This window comes from Alligator mississippiensis, chromosome 1 (assembly GCF_030867095.1).
Source record: "Alligator mississippiensis isolate rAllMis1 chromosome 1, rAllMis1, whole genome shotgun sequence".
In the NCBI taxonomy this organism is placed as follows: domain Eukaryota; kingdom Metazoa; phylum Chordata; order Crocodylia; family Alligatoridae; genus Alligator; species Alligator mississippiensis.
In genome coordinates, this window is record NC_081824.1 from 133,917,906 (window position 1) to 133,935,261 (window position 17,356).

General features: G+C 43.7%; 1 protein-coding gene across 6 annotated transcripts in view; it reads left to right on the forward strand.

The window, feature by feature from the left end:
• TIAM2 (TIAM Rac1 associated GEF 2) overlaps window positions 1-17,356 on the forward strand; it is a 273,941-nt gene that overhangs the window by 127,397 nt on the left and 129,188 nt on the right. For all 6 annotated transcript variants that reach the window (XM_019479734.2, XM_019479735.2, XM_019479733.2 and 3 more), the window contains 3 exons: window positions 2,424-2,859; window positions 8,284-8,456; window positions 10,125-10,349. In XM_019479734.2, coding sequence (XP_019335279.1) covers window positions 2,424-2,859; window positions 8,284-8,456; window positions 10,125-10,349 — 834 coding nt within the window. The remainder of the gene's footprint in view (window positions 1-2,423; window positions 2,860-8,283; window positions 8,457-10,124; window positions 10,350-17,356) is intronic.

The window sequence follows — 17,356 nt, forward strand, 5'->3', positions numbered from 1 at the left end:
GAGTGGTCATGTGGGATATTCAGTGCAAAGTTAAAATCATGCTGTAGAGTAGGCAACTCAAATCACTTCATAGAAAACCTGCCCTACAAAGGGAAGAGACAGTCACCCCATGTAAGCATGTATCATGTAAACAGATCACAGAATATACTGTTGGATTTGCTTGCAGGCCCCCATTGAAATAGTGTGTTCAATAAATCAGAGATTAGATACCACTGCATTTGGAAATATAGTACTCTTTGTTTCCTGGAACAAAGTTGAGCACACTTTCTGGTAGGTACCTGGTAAATTTACCAGGTTTAACTATAGTTCAGACCCTAATTTTTCTTTAGTGGCCAACTACACTTCATACTATAAATAAGAGTCCAATATTTAGAGGGTGGAATAAATGGAGCTCCACTGAAACAGTTTTCATCCCTGAATCCAGAAAGCCATGATTTTTAAATGGTCAAATATTGAAACCTTCCCACCTATATTTTATTTAATTTCATCCCCAGGGTAAAAATACTGTTAAAATAAACTAAAGTACCCTTGCTGTCATCTGTATTATAGGCAGGTAGGAGTGCAAATAGTAACATCTGTATTTCATCAGACTAAGGCTGCTGATAGAGGCACTATGGGATCTGATGTGCGATCCGAACAGTCACGCTTCCTGCCATGCCATACTGCCACTATGTTGCCAGTAGGGGTGTGCCAAGCGGGCATCTATTCGATTCGGATTTGGCCCTAATCACAGATTTGATTTGAATCGCTGCCCCTGATTCGATTCGGCTGACTCTGAATCTGAAGATTCGATGCTGATTCGGAGAATCAGTGATTCAAACATAGACACAGCTTTAAAAGTTTTTTCTACGTACCTTGTGGTACCAGTGTGTCTTGTGAATGCTGCGGTGCTGGGGTACATGGAGTGTCCCACAGGATTGCGGGGGCCCTCCATGTGCTTGGCGGCAAACCTGGAAGTGGACCAGAAGTAATTCCGGTCCACTTCTGGGTCTGCCGGGGAGCATGCTGGGTGCCCCCTGTGCCCCCCCCCCCCAGCTCGGCGATTGGCTGCAGGGGGACCCTAGGTGCCCCACTCCAGATCCAGGAGGCACCAGTCACCGAGCAGGAGGCACCAGTCGCCAGAATCTATTCGGAGGGTTCCAGTTTGATTTAGAGAGATTAAAGGGTCCTCTGATTTGATTTGGAGATTTGCCCACCAAATCAGGCCGAATCTCCACCGAATTGAATCTTCACACAGCCCTAATTGCCAGTGCTGGGGGAACCCAGGATCATGAGCCCCCTGCACTGGCAAGTAGGAAACTTGGCTCCCCTGTGCTCCCATGGCAGAGTCCTGGTCAGCTGATCAGGAGAGCATATGGAACCCTTGGTATGCAGAGCCCTGAGCAGCTGATGGATGTTCCCAGCCAGGGAAGTACATGGGAGCTGAGGACTCTGTGCTCCCTTAGCTTGGAGCCCTGATCAGCTGACTAGCTCTCCCAGCCTCTGGGGCACACAGGAGTCTTATAGGGTTCCTGTGTGCTCCAGAGGCTGGAAGCACTGGCCACATGTTCAGTTAAAGGTGTGATAGGAACCAGCCACAAAGTTATTGCCCATTACACAAAATGTATAATAGCTTTGTGGCATTTTAACCATTTCATCCATTTTAACCATTTCATCATGCCATTAATTGAATGAATGGGTGACTCACTACTTAAGACATAATTAACCAGTTAATCATGTTTTAAGTGTAACGTGTGTCAGGGACCTAGGGAAAGCAGATTAATGTACAGTTGTCAGTTGTATGTAGCTCTGTTTCCAGTGCCCATCAGACTAGGAAGCAATTACTGATGAATTCTGCAATATCTTTGAGGCGTATCCAGTCCGTTGATGCTGCTGGTAGAACAGTTAGACTTAAAGGGTGTCTGTAGATGTGTTGGGAGGCTGCTCCAACACTCTGTAATTAGAGTGTGTTGGAGTAGACTCTATCAAGTCAGCTGGAGTGTGCTATTTAGTGTGCTCCAGCCAGCCTCCATGTCTCATGTATCAGTGTTTCTGCATGTCAAAATGGCAGTGGAGGCACCTTTAACTAAAGCTCGTTGAACGAGCTTTAATTAAGGCACCTCCACTGCCATTTCGGATGCTGATATGCAGATGCTGTGGGTGCTTTAATTAGAGCACCTCTCAGAGTCACTGTAATTAATTAAAGGGTCCTCCCACCCCCAGAGCACATGTAAAAATGCCCAAGAATTCTATGGAATAAAAACTTAGTAGTAGCACTATCGAGAACAAAGATTTCTAAGATTAGCAACGTATCACGTAGGCAAAAACAGACTCACTTTGGAAGAGTTCAAATGGAATAAACAAACAAACAAAAAGGGTGCTATAAAATCCCGCCTCACTGTCCCTCAAGTCATTGATTCCTTGCAATTTGCTTTATTTAACAGGAGCCGAAAGCCAAAGAAGGCAGTGAGTATTTTGACAACAGAATTGATAACCTTGCTACGGATACTCTGGCACCACCACAGCTATCCAGTTTGCTTTGGTCACCTGGCTCTGGCCCCATTCTGTCACAGAGAAGTGAATCCACTAATGCAATCAGCAGTGATGTGTTGAGGCAGAACATTTATGAAAATTTCATGCGGGAGCTGGATATAAGCAGGACTAATGTTGAGAACACAGACACATCGACTGAAACAGAGGACTCCAGCAGTGAATCACTCAGCTCCTTAGAGCAACTGGATCTGCTATATGAAAAAGAACAGGGAGTTGTGCGCAAAGCAGGGTGGCTCTTCTTCAAACCACTAGTAACTCTACAGAAAGAGAAAAAGCTTGAGCTGGTTGCCCGGAGAAAGTGGAAGCAGTATTGGATAACACTTAAAGGTAAATTATTACTCACTTACTCGTTGAACCTGCTGTCAACAGGAAGGATATCTTTTGTTTGTTAACCACTTTGTGAAACTTGAGTGCCTAAACTCAACTTCCAGAAACCCAGTTGAGGTAGATGCCTACGGTATCCTGTGTATGAGCATCGCCATGCTTCAAAATGGCAGCTAAGGGACTTTAACTGAAGCTCAGTGAATGAGCTTTGAAGTGCCCCCACCACCATTTTGAAGTGTGGGGATGCTGATACACAAGACGTGGAAGCTGGTTGGAGCATGCTAATAAACACACCACACTTCTGCAGATTCGAATAATCGCGTTTGCTCCAACACATTTTAGTTGCAACATGTCAGAGCAGCCTCCCAGCACGTGTACAGGTACCCTCATTTTTTCCTGATCCTACCAAAGGGGTTTTTAAAGTACTGATGAGTCAATGCAGACACAATCATTTCCATAGCCATTGTGGCCTTGACTGTCCTCTGCACCAGGCAGTGGCATTATGAGGAGTGAAGTCCTATGGTGCTGATGCACTGACAAACAGGTCAGTCTCAGTGCTGCTTGTGTGCCAAGGAGTCTTAGGCAGTCATGATAGAAGAAGCTGTTCTTCTGTTGTTGTCTCAGCATAAGGACTCTGATCTCTGGCCCTAGTTCTGTAACCTGGCCCTTCTCTTCCCCACTGTGGCCCCTCATATACCCCACTGAATTCTTCCTGGCTGCCCTGTATCTCTATTACTTTGTTCACTCTTCAAAATTGTGACTAATGTTTTTGAACAGCACCAGGAAAAACTGGCCCTTTTAGAATATAATGCTGTTTTGGGGTTGGCAAGTAACTAATGGGTTGGAGCCAAGGTTGTACATGTGCTGTTGAGTCTGGTGGAGACAGTAAGTGAATTGTAAACGGGGCACCAAAGAGCACAAGGAAGAAAATCAACATAGATTGTGGGGAGGAGAGCAATTTAATGGGTAAACATGTCGAATTTTTTAGTTAATTTTATAGCATCGGCCTTTCAGTAAACATAATGTTAAGCTAATAGGTAAGGGAATAATCAGCTTTAATAGTTTCCTAGTGTGTTTCGTGTTGGAGAAGGGAAAATAATAACTTTCCCAAAGATTGCCCTTTCAAGAAAAACAAACCATGTATGGGTGTAGAACTGAAGAAAATTAAATACCAAACAGGAAATATTGGGAATGACTAAGATAATACAATGTATTAAAATTAAGATCAGGAGAAAAGAAAGGAATACAGTAATTTTGTACAATAATTTTGAAATCTGTTGCCAAGATACCAAAATGAAGTCAGACTTAACAGGTTAAAAGACCTCTTATCACTAGACAGAGGTAGTAAAATGAATCATACCTGCCAACATGTGGGAAATAGTGTCATCTTAATGTTGACTTTTTCTTTGCCTTTGTTTAAGGTTCTGAGTATAAGGTATGAGTTTGCTCTGTCTTTTATGCCACTAGTGGTTTCTTGAAGCACTCACAAAACACTTTATGCAAAGTATATTGCAATATCATACTCAGTGTTTCTCCAGGCCAGGAGACAATATGGCTGATAGGACAGAGCACTAATATGGAATCCAGTGGACCTGGTGGATAGCCTTTGGCAAATCCATAGGTGAGGTGGGGTTGGGGGGGCACATGCACCTCCTCCCCCCCAAGATTGGTTGCCGCTGGCTTCTGCGGGCAGTCGCTGATCGCCGGTCACCATCCCCCTGCCGCCGACACCGCGGCCAATGTCTGTGGGCAGTTCCTGCTCGCCACCGATGCTGCTGCTGACAAATGGTGCTTCTTTTTAAATACTATTAACCAAATCAGAATTAGACACTTACTTCTTAAAGGTTTGAGCAAATCTCAGATTAATTTGTTGTTTGTTGAAATTTAAATAGCCAAGATATTTTTAAATACTACTTAAAAATAGTCACCTCTGTGAATAGAGAGAAGCATATTTCTTTGCATTCTGTTGAGATGTTTAATTATAAATACACAGAGGGCTCACAACCATCTGGTTGCTTGCCAGACTTAAATTCATCAATGTCCTGAGGCCTTCACTATACTTAGAGGGCCATCAAGATCCAAGATTGAATAGTAAATCTATAGAAAGAGGACCTTTCCTTCCCATCTGTCTTCTCTAATTCATTTATTTTAACAAGGGAAATTGCTCTCCCACCAATTCCCCTTCAATTTGAGCTTTTGATCAAAACAGGAAGACTATAATCAGCCCCAGTGGGGCAATCAGAAATACGGTGAATATGTGGGCCCAGCTACTTACAATGCTCACGAGTCCTATAACCTGGTTCAAATAAAAATGTTCACATACATACCTAGCACCTGTAAAAAAAAAAAAAAAAAAAAAAAAAAAAAATTATTGTGGTAATTTCTTCAAAATTTAATGTGTTGAAAAATATCTGTACATTGCTAATAACTTAAGGGTGTCAAAATATATATTTAAACAAGTGTAATTTTGCACAAACAGTAAATTTGGAGAAATCCAAAGTGGTTTGTCTTTAACAGCTGGTATAAACCAGTGAATAGAGTGGGCTGAACTGGAGAGCAGAATCCAGACTGGGGCGGCAAAATGGTGGATTTGGCTGGCAGCCAGTCTCTATTTTCCAGCAGCACCTGTCCATGCTGCTCCAGACTAGTCTAAATGGAGACCCCCCCGAAGCGAGGGAGCCGTGACAGTGCAGGGGTGCAGAACCCGGCCCCATGCTGTCATGACACTGCTGTTCCTGATATCTTTACGGACACCAACTGGGAGCGGCGCAGGCAGGGCACATGGCTGGACAGGGAGCTGCTCTGAGGCTGGGGCCAGGTCCAGGTCTGGGATTTTGTGGAGATGACAGTGCAGGGTTGGAGCCAGGGAAAAGCTGTGATCCACTGCCTGCATGCCCCTGTGTATAGAACCTGTGCTCATTGCAGGGGTATGCAGGGAGTGGATAGTGGCTCTGCTCTGGCTCCAGCCTCCTGCAATATTCCAGAGACTCCCTGGCCCACCTCCCCTTCTTGCTTCTGGCCATAGCCCCCATCCCAGCCGCCTGGACATGTGCCCTGTCCATGTGGGTCCTGCCCCTGCTGGTGGGTTTGGCACGGATCAGCCAGGGTGCCTGGGCAGCCAGGTTGGATCTGGTGGTGGGAGCTAGAAGGGGCTGCTGCCACAGGGGCTGCTGGGAAATGGAGTCCACCATAGGCCCAATTTGCCCCATGAGCCAAAATTTGCCCAACCCTGATCCAGACAGGCTCAGCCTGTACTTGGTACATGGGATTGTTCCATCCTAAATGCAGGACTTTGCACTTGTCCTTGTTGAACCTTATGAGATTCATTTTGGCCCAATCATCCAATTTCTCTAGGTTGCTCTGAATCCTAGCCCTACCCTCCGGCATATCTACTACTCCCCACAGCTTGGTGTTATCTGCAGACTTGGCGAGGGTGCACTCCATCTCATCTTCCAGCTCGTTGATGAAGACATTGAACAAAACCGTCCCCAGGACTGAACCCTGGGGCACTCCTTGATGCTGGCTGCCAGCCATTGATGATTTCCCTCTGAGCCCAATGCTTCAACCGCTTTTTTTATTCACCTTACACAGTCCATTCATCTAACCTGTACTTCCTTAGCTTGCCCGTGAGAATATTGTGGGACACTATCAAAAGCCTTGCTAAAATCAAGGTATACCACATCCACAGAGGCAGTCATAGAAGGCAGTCAGGTTGGTCCGGCATGACTTGCCCTTGGTGAATCCATGCTGACTGTTCTTAATCACCTTTTTCTCCTCCAAGTGCTTCGCGATGGATTCCTTGAGGATCTACTCCATGATTTTCCCAGGGACTAAAGTGAGGCTGGCTGGTCTGTAATTCCTTGAATCTTCCTTTTCCCTTTTCTTAAATATGGGCACTGCTTGCCCTTTTCCAGTCATCTGGGACCTCGCCTGATCACTATGAGTTTGCAAAGATGATGGCCAGTGGCTCTGTAGTCATATCAGCCAACTCCCTCAGCACCCTCAAGTGCATCCCGTCCAGTCCCATGGACTTGTACAAGTCTAGCTTTTCTGAATGGTCCCTAACCTGTTCTTTTGAACTGTCACCTCCTCCTCAAACTGGAGGAGGAGGTGAATGTTGTATGTTCACCTCCTCCTCAAACTGTGCTGCCAGGTTCATTAATCTGGGAACTGACCTTGCCTGTGAAGACTGAGGCAAAAAAGGCATTTAGCTCTTCAGCCTTTTCTGCATTTTCTCTTGCTATGTTGCCCTCCCATTCAGTAAGGGATCCACACTTTCCCTGGTCCTCCTCTTGCTACCGATATACCCTTCTTGTTACCCTTCACGTGCCTTCCTAGCTGCAATTCCAATTGCGCTTTGGCCTTCTTGACTTCATCCCTACATGCCTGATCAATACTATTATACTCCTCCCTAGTTATTCGTTCAAATTTCCACTTCTTATAAGCTTTCTTTTTGTGATTTTTAGTTTACTGAAGACTTCCCTGCTAAGCCAAGCTGGTGTTCTGCCATACTTGTCTTCCTGCTTATCAGGATGGCTTGTTCCTTGCGCTCTTGAGTTACCCGAGTGAGTCAAAGTCTGCTTTTCTGAAGTCCAGGGTCTTTATTCTGCTGCTCTCCATCTTTCCTTTCCTTAGGATCCAGAACCCTCTCACCTCGTGGTCACTGCTGCCCAAGTTGCCATCCATTACTACATTCCACATGAATTCTTCCCTGTTTGTGAGCTGCAGGTCAAGAAGAACATGGCCCCTAGTTGGTCGCTCCAGCAGTTGCTCCAGGAATTTTGTCCCCAGCACTCTCCAAAAACTTTCTGGATTGTCTGCATACTGCTGTATTGCTCTCCCAGCACATATATATGTGCACACACACCCCATTTCTCACATATATATGTGTGCACATGCACACACCCCATTTCTCTTTGTAACATCCAAGTTACTTGGATAGTGATTAATGTCTTAGTATGAAACTGGCAGATAGACCATGGGAACCAAACTGAGTTTGAGCCTGCATTATTTGAAGACTAGAACTAGTGAATTTCTCCTAACTCTTTTAGCAAGCGTTGATGTTTGAGAGAATTGATTCTGTAAATTTATAAGGAAATACAGCCACTTCTACTATGCAGAAATTAATCCTTTCTATATATACTATTTTGGCATCCTGAGTTGACTAAACTACCTTTTTGTCCAAGGTAGCTTGTTTCAGAAAATATTTTCTCCTGTTGGATACCAGTTTTTATTTCCTGTCTGTATAGTTAGAATTACCTTTGCAAATGTCCATTTCTCCCAAACTCATATCGGGGGACAGCTGTAATATTCACCATCATTAATGTGCATCCTTGGTCTCAACTCTTCATTCATAGATGGCTAGTTGAAGAGAACTCCTGGGTCTAGGAACTCACTTTTTTCCCTTCTTTTTCCTTCATCCTCAAGGTTGTACTCTGTTGTTTTATGAGACATATGGGAGGAATTCCATGGAGCAGAGCAGTGCACCTAGATACGCCCTGTTTGCGGAGGACAGCATAGTGCAGTCTGTCCCTGAACACCCCAAGAAGGAAAATGTGTTCTGTCTCAGCAATTCTTTTGGAGATGTATATCTATTTCAGGTAACCATCATCAGCATTTTATATGATATATGTATATGTGTGGGCGGGGTGGGGGGTGAGAAAGAGAGAATGGGTGTGTAATCTTAATAGGTTACATATTTGCCTTTTTTGTATATAAGCCAAACTGTAAAGTTGGTGTCTTAGTTCTTATTCAGTCCTTCCTTAAGCAGAGCTTGACATGACTGGGATTTATTTGCTTCAGGAAGTAAAAAAACATGGACCATATAATCAAAAGTTAGGCTATAGTAATAATAATAACAACTATAATTATAATATACTTATAGTTGTAAGCTGACAAACTTTTTGTTTCTGCTTTTTTGCTGGCACTATTAAAATCTTAATGGTGAGGAGAGAGTTAGTGGGAGTAGAGGTGGGAACAGGGAGGTGTAACACAAGGTGGGGGAAAAGATTATCAATTAGTTGTGAAGCAGAAATTATGAGAATTACGAAGCAGGAAGCAGGGTAGATTTTATGCCTTTTAGACTGACTAAATCAGAGATGCACGGCATAAGCATTCATAAGCAGTGGGCTTACTTCATCAGATGCTATCAGAATTAGAAGGTCAGGTCAAATATAACACGAGCATAAAGAGAAGAAGGCACAAGTGGAAGAGCAAAAATAGCCAGGTAGAGGATAAAAGAAGGTGAGAAATCTGTCTGTCGGGGCCTGACATGAAAGAGTCTCAGGCACGAAGTCGGAACATTTTACTCCAGTTCTTTTACTGTTGTCATGATTTCAGCACTCTTCCAAGTCTGCCATTAGCCTATTCAGGTTCAGGATACTGTACCAATTAACTCGGGCAGTCACAGCTACAGAAATAATAAAGGAGCTGGAATGGATGGGATTTGAAAAAGCAGGTGGTCACCAGATCTTTAAGCCATTACAATGCCAGGTTTGTAAGTCATTAAAAGCCTATAGGAAATTGCCAGAATTCTTAGTCTGTGCACATCTACTGGGATTCCATAGCTGTATGTTGATGGGCCCAACCATGAACCAACTGACCTCAAAAGGGGGAGGTGGGATTGTGTGAGAGCAAGATATTGAGGTTTGGACCCCCAAAATATAGTTAAAATATTTGCAATCTTATTTTCTTTGTTGTTTTATTGGAAAAGTGAATAAACTCTGGTGCTCACTAGAACCATTTGCTTAAAAAATGCATTGATGCACAGCTGTGGTTTTAAAATGATGTTGGCAGGTACTTTATGCAAATGTGTCCTCCCAAGGCACTCTGTGCTCCATCCATTTAATTTGTACTTATTTAAATATGTAACCCCATATCCTCAGACCTCACTTTTCTAACAGTATCCCTGAGGCCAGTTAAGTCTGGACTTGTCTTAGCTTGTGAATTTTAATACTTGGGGTGGGGATGGAGAGGGGAGCGGTTCAGTAGTACAGGTCTCTGCACCTCCACAGATCTCTTGGGCTCTATTTGTTAATTCCTTGTGACTCCAATACCCCGCAGGGCTTAGAAGCGTAAGTGTGGAGGCAAGAGCCAGGATGCAGTAGAGAAAAGGCTAACAGCATCCTGCTCAAGTTACATTTGTGCAGTTCTAAATACAAACTCTTGAACATCAAATACCTGTCAAGCACTTTCATATCATCTAAGCCCTATTTCAATTTGTCTGTTTATTTTTTTAAATAATGTTGCATGCTTGATTTGTGTTGTAGGCAACAAGCCAGACTGATCTGGAAAACTGGGTTACAGCAATACACTCAGCTTGTGCTTCCCTCTTTGCAAAAAAGCTTGGGAAAGAGGACACTGTCAGGTTGTTGAAAAATCAGACAAAGAGCCTCATCCAGAAAATTGACATGGATGGCAAGATGAAAAAGATGGCAGAGTTACAGCTCTCAATTGTCAGTGATCCAAAGAACAGGAAAGCCATAGAGAATCAGGTACTACCGATTTCTACTTCTTTGTTTGGTTACATGAAGCAATTTATCATTACAGAAATTCTCCTGCTCTGGGCTCAGATTTTAATGCTTTCTAGACTTATTCTTAAGTGTTCCCTTGGATTTAAACGTCAAAACTGGGAAATTGCAAGCAGCCATAGAATGCCATAAAAAGACTTAGCCAGTGGTTTAAAAAGTAACAGCTCTAGGCAGTTTTGCCTAAGCACCATTGGTAGTTAAATTTCCACATGTGGATATGCAGCATATTGGAAAAAGTCAGACTAGATCCATTTTATCCTTTGCTGGATAACTTATTAGCAGGGTATTCCTGTCTTATTCTGTTGCTCAGAATTCATTATGCTCATATAAAAACTTACCTTTGAATATTAACAAACAAACAAAAAAAACCCAAGACAGTTACGATATCTGAATTTTTAATGCAGGCCAAATCTTGCTGTCTCATTATTTAGCCACGAATAAGTGGTAAAGGTTGAGAACCTGAAGCCAATGTTCAGTACTTCTTGGGGGATGAAGAAGAAGTGCAGAATTTATTCCTGACTACACTAGTAATAAAAACTAAATATTGTGTAACAGTATCACTATCTGTGCATATATTTGCTCTGGCAAAAGTTTCTCTGTTACCTTTCTTCTTTATTTGTGAAAATATGTGGAAGCAGGTACAGACTGGGGATAAATTGCTTATTTAATAGTTTTGCCCCATTGTGCAGAAGTGTGTACTGTCTTGCTATTATGACTTACAGTGTGAAGAAAGATACTGGCTAATCATAACTTTTGACAAATTTTCTTTGTAATCCAAAGCAGTATAGATAGCGAAAAGAACACATAAGTCTGAAAATCCAATTAACAGATTTTGATAGTGTAAAGTCTGTTTCTTTTTTCTGCTAGGAATTTTTTGATTAATCATGTTCCTGATATATAGGCCATTTTGCTAACCACATTATAACTATTGGATAGCACTTTACACTAGCAGTAACTTCATTTAGGAGAAGCCTTAACAACATATGCCAGTACCAAATAGTCTTCATTTCCTTCCCAAAAGATTCTATTTTAGCTAAGCAAGACTGCAACGAAGACTTCAGGGCTAGGGACAGAAGTTACGCATAAACTGGTTTAAGTGATCATAAACTGGTTTTAAGCCTGTAATAGAACATAGCAGTGCACATAAACCAGTTTCAAAATGGCCAGAACTGATTTAAGAAAAACTAGTTGAATGTAGCATCAGACTTAACTGATTTGGGTCAAACCAGTTTATGGAACTTCTGTCCCAGACCCCTTTCTGGTTTAAGTTAAACCAGAGTCACCCAGCATCCTAGCATGTTCTGCAACCCTAGGCTGGGCTTTGCTGTCGGCTTCAGAGAGCAGGGCTGGCTCTGCCCCTGGGCTCTTTAGCAGGGGGTGGGAGCATGGCTAGATGCCAGCTGGCATGGCCCTCTGAAGTGAAGGGAGCAGGAAAGGGATTTATTCCTCACCTCTCCCACCAGGGGACCACAGCTGAGGTCTGCCTGACCAGGGTGTAACAGCCCATCAGGCATTTGCCCCCCTCCCCACTCCAGTGGCAAGGACGGGGGCATGGCCAGAGCCGGCTACCATGGCACTGCCATCAGCCTACCTCGCCTGCAGGGCTGGGGCTCCAGGGCTGACTTGGGCCAGCCCACAGGCACTACTGAGGGTGGACACACAGGGGCCAGCCATGGAAGCTGGGCCCTTGGCTCAGACTGGTGGATATGTGCGGTGGCTGGTTGAGCAGCAGGCCAGCTGAGGTGCTGGCAGGCCCAAAGTCTGGCAGCTGCCTGCCACGGGGGTTTGCGGCCCCTGCCATGCCCCTATCCTGTGCAGCACCCGCTGGCTGTCAGCTGGCTGGGGCCGGTGATACTCTTTTGCCTCCCTCCCCTCCAGCTACTGCTGCTGCACAGCTCTTGGTGGGTGGGTGGAAGCTTTAGCTCTGCAGCTTATGCCCAGTGCATGTAGCTCTGGCTCTTTTCCACCCCTTCCCCTCCCCAGGGGCTGCTCATGATGCTGGGCAGGTAGAAGGCAGCTGGAGCTAGAGCCAGAGCTCTAGACACTAAAGCTTCCACTCACCTGGAGCAGCGCTGTGCTGCAGGGCAGAGGCAGAAGCCACAGCTGGAGGTGAGGGGAGCAGAACAGCCCTGCCAGGCCCAGCCAGCACACAGCTCCCCCTTGCCTCCAGCAGCTACCACTGGGGTCCCACTCCCACTCTTGCCCCTGCTACATTGCTCCTGGCAGCAAGAGTGTAGGGTAGCTTTAGCACAGCTGCTTCTGCTCAGAGCATGGAGATCCAGCTCTATCTGCTTTCCATCCACTCCCCCTGCAGGGTGGGCAGAGGAAGGCAGTCAGAGCTGGAACCAGAGCTCCAAGCTCTGGGTTGAAGCAAGCCACCACTCAGAGCAGTGCAGCAGGGGCAGCAGATGAAGAGAGGGGGAGTAGCCGCTGGAGGTGAGGGGAAGCTGCATGCTGGCTGGGCTCAGCAGGGCTGGTCTGTTCCCCTCATCTCCAGATGCAGCTCCTGCCCTGTCGCACAGCTCTGAGTGGGCAGGTGGAAGCTTTAGCCTCTCAGCTTCTGCCCAGTGCCTAAAGCTCTGCCCACCCAACACAATGGCCAGCCCCTGCGGGGGGGAAGGGAGGGGAGCAGCCAGAGCTGGAGCCAGAGCTCCGTGTACTAGGCAGAAGTTGCTGGGTTAAAGCTTTCACCTGCCCATCCAGAGCTGCATGGTGGCAACTGGAGGTGAGGGAGGCAGAAGAAACCCGCTGCCCTGGCCAGCACACAGTCTGTGGTGTTGCTGCAGCCAGTGGGTGCTGCGCAGGACGGGTGTGGTGGGGGCTGCGAGCCCTGTGGCAGGTGGCTGCCAGGCTCCAGACCCGCCAGTGCCTCCAAGCCAGCCTGGGCAGCCCACTGCTTGGCCAGCCGCTGCCTGTGCCCTACAGCCCGAGCCAAGGGCCCACCCCTCGTAGGGTCCTTGCAGGCCAGGGCCACAGTTTAAACCTCTCCGCAATCAAAGTTAATGGCAAGCCAGGGCCTGGCCACACCTCCAGGTCAGCTTCCCTCCAGCCTTGCGGCTGCTGAGGAAGAGAAAGGAGGGCTCACTCTAGCGCCCCCCAGTGAATGTTTGTTCACTTGCAAATCAGTTCAATCTACACAGGTTAGACTAACCTGCAGAGATTGAATCAATTCAGTCTCGAGTTTTTGGATGTCTGTACATGGCCCAGTAGACTGAAGATGTTAGGTTTAGAATTTAGCCATGAATCAAGACCTAGTTTTGCTAAAAGTAATCATTAATGATAACGGAGGGTCAGGACCTTTTATTTATATCTTCCTTATTTGGTTACAGTATGACATCCTAAACTTAATCCTGAGAGCTACCGAGAACATCAAAGGTCACACCCTGACCTCCCAGCAACTTGCTTTGACCACATTTTCATGAGTTGGTTATAAACTTGCCTGAGCTCTGTCTACACTAGTAGCTTCACGCTGGTGCAACTGCATTGAAGACTGTTCCTGTGAAATGGTGGGGGGTGGGTGGATATGTGCATATGCACACACAGGAATGCTTAGAGCCCTTTCAAAGGGGGATTGTTTCAAAAGGGCAGCTGCTAGTACATTCTCATTGTTGTGTGAACAATTTGAAAAGGATTCAAATGCAGTAAGCCTACTCCAACTCTAATCCTGGATGAAGGAATGTGAAAATTGGAGTGCATTTACTGCATTTGAATCCTTCTCACTTGTTCAGACATAACAATTAAAATGTGCTAGCAGCTGTCCTTTTGAAATGTTCACCTTTTGAAAGGTCTTCAAGCATTCTGTGTCTATCACACTCTGCATCTACCCTTGTACTTTCTCTTTCCAAGCCATGGTTAGGCAAATGTGCAGGGCAGAAACTTGTACTGCCAATTTCCATGCTATAAGTATTTTCTCAGTTAAATAATGTAGTCAGTGTAGTGTTTCCACAGTTAAAGTTGCGAAGACATCACTGGGACAGTAATATAAGTCCATGTTCAACATAGCAAATTGTTTCCTGTATTTGAGCCTTGTCTTCCTGCCAGGATTTCTTAAGTACCCACTAATTCATTTTTTGGGCTGCTAATGTGACTTCAAGAGTAAGAGCCAAAGTTTACTTGCTCCTGGCCAGCAAACGTAATTGTTTCTTTGACATATGTAGTTATAACATCTCTTTGTGAATGCGATGCTTGTAACATTCATAGATCTTATTATACTTGTTTGAAACAATAGAGAGCAAGCACTTGTGCTAGGTTTCCCATGAAGTGCCAGCAGCACAATTCAGTCTTGAGCTGTTACTGTCTCTGTGTTGTACTCTTGAGCAGAGATTACAGTGTGCTGTGATTTTTTTTTTTTTTTTTTCCTGCTGAGGTATTCATTAAATGTTAGGTAGGTAGAGACCTGCCATTTCACTTATCCTGATGCCGAAGCTCACTGAATTGAGTATGGAAGGGGGGAGTGGAGAAGCAGGAAGCTACAACCTACCTTGGATTTCAGTGGATTTTGGGACTTTTGAGATCTGCTGATTCCCAGAGGGGAAAAGTCTAACTTTATGTCCCATAATACCCTGATAAAGTCAACACAAATGCATAGTTGTTTAATTAGTTTATCCATCTATTTAAACAAGCTTTAAATGGAACAGGCTTTAACAGTTTACTGTGACTCATTTATATAGTAGTCATGAAAACCTTTTGATTTCTCCTAATTAGATTGTTCAAGGATTGAGTAACCATCATTTTTTTTTCCATTTTGGGTCACTGGAAAAACAGGCATTATGCTATTGGAATTAAAATCCAGCAGTGGCACTACTGAAGATTTATCCCTGTTAATCTTCTTTCTAAGAATTTCTCAAAACACTGAAGGAGGTCAAGTGAAGAGAGGCAATAAGCAAGATGGTTCATTTACAAACAGCACATAGTTTGCACACAGTGAAGTTATAATGAGCCTTTCCTCTAGATTTGTTCTCTGCAGGATATCTTACTGCAACTGCCTAAATGTTTTTTGGCAGTGTCAGTTGGGAGGAGAGGCAATTCAATAGATAACTAGGCTGTCTAATCTTTTAATTCAGCTGTCCCAGCAATGGGTCTTTAAAAAATGTAATGTATCATTAACAAATGAACAGTTTTGGCAGGATGTTATTTCTCCAGCTATTACACAGTGTACTTCTGTTTTGCTTTTGTCCAGTTTGATGAATAATAGGGCATCAAATATTGGGATGACTATTTATTTATTTATTTATTTAAATTTGAAGCATTGAGATTTGGTCTCAGGAACTGAATCAACAAAAGTAGGAATCGTGTGAATAAATCCCTCTGCCTCCCAAAGAAAATGTTTCCATTGGCCATATAAACAGTTTATCTAGACAGTACTTTAGTTTATGAATATGCTTCTTAAATTCTTCTTTAAACTTCTTGGGTGAAACTGTAACTTTTGAAGTCCATGGGAATTTCACCCTGTGTGGTTAGATTTAGTTCCCAGTCCTGCACTTCATGATGATTCCATAGATTTTCTAATCTATAAGGAAACTTCAAGTATTATGGAAACCTACAGTATCCTCTCCAACCTCCCAAAAAAGTGTGTGTGTGTGTGATCTGTTGTGTTCTAAAGCAAGGTACTGAAATCATCTGCTTTGCTTGAGAGCTTAATCCAATAGGGTTCTGCAGGCAGTGAAAGATGCAGGATTCCCTACAGCATGTGGTGTTTGTGTATCATCTGCTGCTCTTGGAAGGCAGATGCATTTAGGGAAGCTGCACATACGCATTTGTAATATCGATTCATACTGAAGTGTTTGGGCATGTAGGAATTGGCTTTTCATTTTAGTTGAGTTCCATTGCTAGTTTGCGTTAAAATGATTGCCAAACAACTTTTTTGTGTTTTATAAAAGAAGGGATTTGGTAAAGAATTCCTAAGTTGGATAGAGTTATTATATATAAATTCCACTTAGTATTGTGACCAATAATATGGTATCTGATACATTTCCCTTGCAAAGGGGGACTTGACAAGGTTGTCCCTTATCTCCTCTTCTATTTGCTTTGACATTGGAGCCAGTGGCTGTAGCTATAAGGAGTAAGGATGATAAAAAAGGCATTAGGCTAAGAGAGAGGCCAAGACCCCATTCTTTGGAGATGATACACTAATATTTCTGTCACTGCCTGAGAGATCAGTTCTATTAATTGAGCTAAATTTGAGTTACTTATATTAAACTATTATACTGCAAAGGATATATTTAGAAAATGGCAGTTTCAATAGCAATCAGGACACACAATTTATTTGGGTATTAAGATATTTAAGAATATTATATTATTGTCCCAAAGCTTTCAGAAGATTCTTAGTGTTATATTAGAGGATCTTAAGCAGGGCAGTCTAGCAATATCTTTGGGGAGGGGATGTGTTAATATTTGGAAAATAAATGTATTACCTTGCCTAATTTGTCTGATACATAACCTGCCAGTTGTAATCCACAACTAAATGTTTAGCAGGTTTCTGTGGTGAGCAGATAAAAAGGCACAGCTTCCTTTAAAAAAGATGTAATTACCAATTGAAATGCATGGCACTCATCTTCCAAACCTCTGACAATGTCACAATGCCTTCTTAGTAAGAAAGGCTATATGCTGGATGACTGATATGACTGATAATTCTCCTGTATGGGTGGAAATTGAGAAGGAATGCACATTTCCCCCTTCCATTATCAACTGTTTTAGGCTCAATATATTTCTCTCTTTCTAATTCTCTAATCCCTAACAAGTTTGTAAAAATTTGGCAAACTTTCTATTTCTTTCTTGACTACATTTTAAAGCCTTTATTTGGGACAGTCCCTTTTTGAAGTATGGATCTCAAAATGATGTTGAGAGGGTGCATAGATTGTACATATAAATGCAGAACACCTTCTATTGGGATATTGTATTTAAAAAAAATCCTTCCCTGAAATATGTGACCCATTCAACCTTCTGAAAACAGTCAAATAACAGTATATGCA